We start from the raw sequence: 7,458 nt of genomic DNA, 5'->3' as shown, positions 1-7,458 counted from the left end.
TTTCTTATGATATGAACACAAGCATTACATTATATTAATAGTATATTACGCAAACCTTTCCAATTACAGTATTCGTCTGATTCCGGCACGCCGAATTCCAGCACGCTCTGCAATACAACACGCTGGAGCTGGGTGACTGAATTTCACGATTACCTCCCATGAGCATCGGATTCTGGCACACTCGGATTCGAGCACGCTTTTTGGCTTTTCTCGAGAGCGTGCTAGAATCCAGCGAATACAGTATATATAATATACTGTATATATATTATATATTATATATTATTACTGTATATATAAACTTCAGCTTTTATATAGCGCAATACCCACTAAACGTGCTAAAAGCGCTTTACAAAGGGTCCTTGACCAACAGCAACACGTAACATGTAGAACGAGACATGACGCCTATTAGGCGATATTATACATTTTTTTCGACAAAGACAACGCAGTTGACGCCCAGGTATTCACTCATTTTACATCTGAGTATGGTGAGATAATGTGACTAAAGAGCCTTTTCCAAGGACCGAACTACGCGCCGAGCGAGGCTGGAACCCAGGACCTTCCGATCCTAATAGAAAGCGAGTGTCATGCCACACTTATAGACCACATAGCCCTCCACGACTTACCCGACAAAGACCCACTTCCGATAGACGGACAAGAATATGGAGTAGGGCATGACGAAGAGTCCGAGGAGCAGATCGGCCAGGGACATGGAGTAGATGAACACTTTGTTGAAGTTGTGGAAGGCGTCCGTCCAGGCTGCCACGATGATGATGGTACAGTTGGACAGCACCGTTAAGAGAGTGACGGATATCGTGGTGAACGTCTCAAAGGTGAACCGTGGATTGTCATCCTGCTCTTCTTCATCGACACCGTCGTCGTCATCGTCATCGTCATCGTTTACTTTATTATCGTGCTTGTCTTCAGTTGAAGGTTTTGCAGGTTTTTCTCCAGCTGTGGAGTTCGTATCCGTGTTGTTGTTGATGTTGTTGTCTTTGATGTCGATATTGGGCACGGGGCCGACCTGGTATGAGGTGTCAGTTTTGTTGTCCTTGTTATTTTCATCATTACCATCATCTTTTAGGCTAGATGATGATGATGATGAGGATGATGATGATGACGATGATGCATCAGATGGGGATGGAGACAATTTCGTTGGAGATGACGGGTTGTTTCCCTTTTTCGTTATGGATATTGTTGATGTTGACGTGGCGTTGTTGATTATAACAGCAGCCTCAGCTGTGTTTGACGGAAGTGACGTTGGCAATGACGTCAGCGTTAAAATTATCACTAATAGTCGAATGAGAAGCGAGAGGTTAGGAAGTTCCATTTTCTTATGAAGACTTATTTCAACTGTAGTATGTTGAAAAGTTGTTACTCTCTCAAGAAATACGGATAATAGAAGGTTTGATCGTTCTCTACTTCATAACATTAATGTTCTTTTAAGTTTATAGCTTTCTTTACATATCATTCCACGATGTTGCCAGGCTGACATGTTGAACCACTTCAAATCGTTATCAATCCAAATTTGATTTAAATATGTTGGCTTAGAATTGGTTCAAAAACATCGAATTCCGTTGTTAGCGAAACTGAATAATAAGACACGGGGGTTTGAGAAGTCAAAACAAACTCACAAGTCGTTGAGACAAATAACGTTTATACTTAAAAATGAAAACAAATTTCCAGTTATCCACATTTACAGTTAGTTGAGGGATAGAAAGTCGTCTTTCTGGTGAAAGATAGAAGAAAAATGTGCATGTTAATAAGGAATAAAAATGTGATGTCAAAAATAACTGGTTCCAATATCATAGGAAGTGTAAAACATTTTTTTCGGAGGACAGGATACATACCTTACGTGATCGATCTTCTGGTTTCAGAGTGATGGCATCTTATTTTCTAGTCTAAATAAATGCTAGTTGTCAATAAAGATCATCCATCCTCGCTCTTTTGGGTCTCGTGATCCTCGTATACTTCTGGCTACTAAAATAGTTATGTCACCCTATGATGGAATATGAAACCTATTATTCATTATTAGTCTTCCGAAAGACTGGTTATATAATACTTCCAATGAGGTTGGAACCGGAAGAGTAAAAGGTGTGACGTCACAACTTTCGTGTGTCTCTCTCTCTCTCTCTCTCTCTCTCTCTCTCTCTCTCTCTCTCTCTCTCTCTCTCTCTCTCTCTATCTATCTATCTATCTATCTATCTATCTCTCTCACTCTCTCTGCTCTCTCTCTCTCTCTCTCTCTCTCTCTCTCTCTATATATATATATATATATATATAAATATATTATATATATATATATATACGTGTATATGTATATACATACGTATTTATATATATTGAATATATATATATATATATATATATATATATATATATATATATATATATATATATATATATATATATATATATAATTATTGTTTATTTCAACAGCACTGTACGGGAAGTGTGTGTAATCGTTGTTGTTGTTTATGATTGTGTGTTGATTCGTACTTCGTGTGATACTTTGGTGTCGATATCATTAGGGTTAATAATTAATTAATTATGATTAATAGTCTCGATACCTAAACATCATAGGAAGTACGAAACAACACAATCATAAACAACAGGAACGATTACACACTTCCCGTAGATTGCCCAAGTGGATGAAACAGTGCTGTAGAACTAAATATATATATTGATTGATTGATTGATTGATTGATTGTTAGATAGATAGATAGATAGATAGATAGATAGATAGATAGATAGATAGACAGATAGATAGATAGATAGATAGATAGATATTATTTAAAATATTTACCACAATGTTTGGGGCAGTCTACATCAATGTTTCAGGCTCAATTTGCCATCTTCAGGACTAAGTTGTTTTTGTGACTGTTGTTGTTTCTTGAAGTGGTTCCGGTTTGAAGTCAATTAAGAGGAATTTGCGCCGATGGGGACACTTTCCGTAGATCTCACTTTTCATGTTGAGTGTGGCTTCATGAGGTTGTTTGATTATAGTATATTTTTCTTCCAGGCATAAGCTACATTGTTTTGATGTTGGTGTGTATCCTGTTGCTTTAGATAAAATTTTCCATGAAATGTTGTGGTCTATTTTGTTGTCTTTTAATTTCCAAATATGTTCGCTGAGTTTTGTGGATGTTTTTTTGTTAGTGTTTCTAAATGTTGAGGTGTGGAGGTTGTATCTTGTTTTGAAATTATTTTCTGTTAGTCCTACATATTTTTCTTGCTTGTTTGTTTTAGTTTCTGTGACTGTGGCTTGGTAAATTAAACTTGATTCTAAGCATTGTTTGTTTAGCGGGCAATGTTCTTTATTTCTGCAGTTGCATTTTCTAGTGGGTGGGTTTTGCTCTTGTCGGTGGTTTATTAATATTTTTTTTTTGTGGCTTGAAATTATTTGTTCTATGTTGCGCATACACGAGTAACTTATTTTTATGGTATTCCTGTTGATAATTTTATGTAGCTTGTGGTTTTTTGGAAAGTGTGTATCAATTAACTTCAGGAACTGCTGTCCTATGTTTGTGCTGACCTTTATGTCGAAAGGTGGGTTGAACCAAGTTATGTGTCGTTTTCTTGTTTTACGTTCTTCACTTGTGTGTTGGTGTTTACATGAGAGGGAGGCGTCTGTGTATACAAATGGTGTGTTGTATCCACTTTTTGTGAGTGCTTCTTTGTAGGGGGTGGTTGCGACGTTGAATATCTCTCTGTTTTCCGAAAGTTTGCTCACCCTCAGTGCTATGTTTTTTGGTATGTTTTCAATGACGGGACGGGGGTGGTTGCTGTTTTTATTAATGTAGCTAATGGTGTTGTTTGGTTTTCTGAACGGTTGGAATGAATTGGATTTTATGTCGAATGTGATGTCGAGGAAGTCAACTGTTTTTTTGTTTGCTTCTATCGTGATTTTCAAATTGTTGTTTTGGAATATTTTACAGATTTGTTTTTTGATGTTTTCGTTCGCTCTTGGTCGTCTGTTGGTTATAGCGAGTCCGTCATCTCTATAGAGGCCGATGTATGTGTGTGTATGTTGTAGTTGTGACAGGATGTAGAGTCCGACCAGTTCGCACCGTCGAACGAACCCATTGTTACGTCGATACAAGATACAACCTCCACACCTCAACATTTAGAAACACTAACAAAAAAACATCCACAAAACTCAGCGAACATATTTGGAAATTAAAAGACAACAAAATAGACCACAACATTTCATGGAAAATTTTATCTAAAGCAACAGGATACACACCAACATCAAAACAATGTAGCTTATGCCTGGAAGAAAAATATACTATAATCAAACAACCTCATGAAGCCACACTCAACATGAAAAGTGAGATCTACGGAAAGTGTCCCCATCGGCGCAAATTCCTCTTAATTAACTTCAAACCGGAACCACTTCAAGAAACAACAACAGTCAACAAAACAACTCAGTCCTGAAGATGGCAAATTGAGCCTGAAACATTGATGTAGACTGCCCCAAACATTGTGGTAAATATTTTAAATAATAATTCGCTCCATTACTACATGTCGAGCACTTTTTGTACCATATTTGTATCAAACACGATTCAATAGATAGATAGATAGATAGACAGACAAATAGATAGATAGATAGATAGATAGATAGATAGATAGATAGATAGATAGATAGATAGATAGATAGATAGATAGATAGACAGACAAATAGATAGATAGATAGATAGATAGATAGATAGATAGATAGATAGATAGATAGATAGATAGATAGATAGATAGATAGATAGATAGATAGATAGATAGATAGATAGATGGGTGGATATTGATTGATTGATCGATAGATAGATAGATAGATAGATAGATAGATAGATAGATAGATAGATAGATAGATAGATAGATAGATAGATAGATTGATTGATTGATAGATCTATAACTAAAAACTAAGATAGGAATTAATGTTCACCAGTTTCTTTGGATGCAAATGCTTGGAATTCGAAGACATCGAAATAACAATAATAGTGAAACTGACTGGGGAGCTTCAATTTAATTAACGACGACAGCCGTATAGACGTTTCGGGTTTCCCCCTTTGTCCACAAAACACGATGAATGAAACACTATAGACGAATGAGAATGCCGCCTCTAAGGTGACAATTTATTCTTGCTATTCCTTTTGTCTTTATTTTTAAGGGGAGGATTTGGTTGTTTTGTTGGCTTCATTGTTGTTGGGTTTTTGTGTTGTTGTTTTTTTGTTTATTTGTCTGTCCTCGGTTTTTTTCTCTTTTTCTCTCTTTTTTTTTTTTTTGTTTTGTTTTGTTTTTGTTTTTTTTTTTGTTGTATTTTTGTTATATAGATATATCATTTGTGTCAGTTTTTGACCTACAGAAACTGACAAAAGCTAGACCAACTCAAATGACCTTTTGGCACAAAATCAACTCATTTCTAACCAAGTGTACCTGGATTCATACAAGGCGTCCCAATGGATATCAAGTATAGATTAATTCAATAATACAGCAAAAATACAGCCAAACTCTGTCGAAACACTTTTATTTTTGTTCATTTTGGCCAGAAAATTTTCTTTTTTTTTTTAAATGACCCCCAACAGGACTTGTCAATAAATAAAATTAACCCTAAACTTATAAACCTGAGCCTTCCACAGAATCATTATGTTTGAAGTCTTTTAATCAGTTGAATCGATTACAATTGAAACAAACAAAATTTTGGCCGATTTTAAAAAATGGGATTTGTAAATGCGGGTTGGGATACCCGAGTTAGCGATTTGTTATACCTAACAAACCTCTTAAACTGTAATTCAATTAATTTTGCCCGTATCGACTCACAGTCCCCCTTAAGTATGAATGTAACTATGTGGCATAACTATTTTAATAGCACGATGTATAAGCATTTCTTAAGATCACCATCATCCATCGTGGCTTGTGCTCTTGAGCACGTTGCCGGTCAGCTGTCTCCACGAATCTCGATCCTCTGCGATGCGCATGAAATCTGTGTTGCTTTTTAAGTCACATTTGGCCATTCTTAGGTTATTTAGATAAGTCATTCTTTGTTTTCCTCTAGCTCTCTTTCCTTCGATCATCCCAGATGTTACCAACTTTTCTAATCCGTCTCTTCTCCACTCATGTCCCAGAAACCGTAACTGCCTCTTTCTGATGTTATCGATCAGTATTCTTCCCTTTCTCACCTTCTCCAACACTTCCTCGTTCGTACACCTTATCTCTTAAGATAACGGGACGTAAAAGAGCGAGGATTGATGATCTTTATTGAGGACCAGCATAATATTTATTAGACTAGAAAAAAAGATGCCATCACTCTGAAACCAGAAGATCAATAGGATTCAGTAGTCGTAACGTCACTTCCTTCCTTATGACGCATGGTAACTTAGTAACACTGGCTCTAAACTATCGGAACAATGGCGGACGCCTGTATGAAATATTTCTCCGACGAGCATAAAAGCGTTTTCAGAGGAAAACAAACCCATAAATTTGATCACGTTTTGACTTTTACACATTCTGATCACAAGGCATACGAAAAGGGAACGAAAAGTTCTAGCTAACATGAAGAATAAAAAGTAATGATTTTCTTTGTTTAGAACCAAGATGGCCGCCGTTGCCGGGCGCGTGACATCAGACTACTGAATCGTATTACACAAGGTATGTATCCAGTACTCCGGAAGAGTGGTTTTGTACGCGTCGTCACGCAGGATAGGGAGGGAAACAGTTCGATATTTCTTCCTTCCAGCACGCTATGTGCGACTATGCGGTCTGGTGGTATGACACTCGCTTTCGGATCGGAATGTCCTGGGTTCGAGCCTCGCTCTGCGCATAGTTGGGTCCTTGGAAAAGGCTCTTTACTCACATTCTCTCACCGTACTCAGGTCTAAAATGAGTACCCAGCGTTGTCTCTGTCCGAAAAAAATTGTAATATCGCCTAACAGGCGTCATGTCCCCGCGTCCTACATGTTGAATATTGTTGTTGACCAGGTTCCCCTTGTAAAGCGCTTTGAGCACATTTAGTGGATAGTGCGCTAGATAAAAAAAAAGCTCGAAGAAAGCTCAAAGATGATGATGTTTATTGAGGCGACCAGCATTTATATCTAGACTAGAAAAAAAGATGCCATCACTTTGAACCCAGAACATATGTGGAGGATGTCCAGAGCAGGTGCCTCTGGACAATGTGACTGCGGACTTGAAAATGAAAATGGACATCATGTCCTAATGGAATGTCCAAAGTACAACAAGTTGAGAAGGAACTTCTGGCCTGACCCAACCCCATACTCAAAGAAGCTGTACGGAAGTGAGGACGACCTCAGGACCACTGTGGGCTTCATTCACCAGACCGGACTGACCATGTGACGTGACGGGAACGAAGAAGAAGAAGAAGAAGAAGAAGAACCCAGAAGATCAATTACACAATGTATGTATGTACCCAGTCCTCCGGAAGTATGGTTTCGTCCGCGTCGTCACACAGCAGGT

General features: G+C 37.7%; 1 protein-coding gene across 1 annotated transcript in view; it reads right to left on the bottom strand.

Annotated features, from left to right (window-relative positions):
• Positions 1-623: 623 nt before the first annotated feature.
• LOC144962247 (melatonin receptor pdcr-1-like) overlaps positions 624-7,458 on the bottom strand; it is a gene marked incomplete at its 3' end in the record, with an annotated part of 8,632 nt that continues 1,797 nt past the window's right edge. Inside the window, 1 exon segment of the mRNA XM_078895154.1 lies at positions 624-1,726. Within this exon segment, the coding sequence (XP_078751280.1) occupies positions 624-1,327 (704 nt within the window).

The sequence above is a fragment of the Berghia stephanieae genome, unplaced genomic scaffold (assembly GCF_034508935.2).
Source record: "Berghia stephanieae isolate SIO BIC M18660-M18661 unplaced genomic scaffold, UCSD_Bste_1.3 scaffold725, whole genome shotgun sequence".
Classification (NCBI taxonomy): domain Eukaryota; kingdom Metazoa; phylum Mollusca; class Gastropoda; order Nudibranchia; family Aeolidiidae; genus Berghia; species Berghia stephanieae.
Note: the sequence above shows the minus strand (reverse complement) of the source record. Positions and strands in the feature narration are given on the sequence as shown.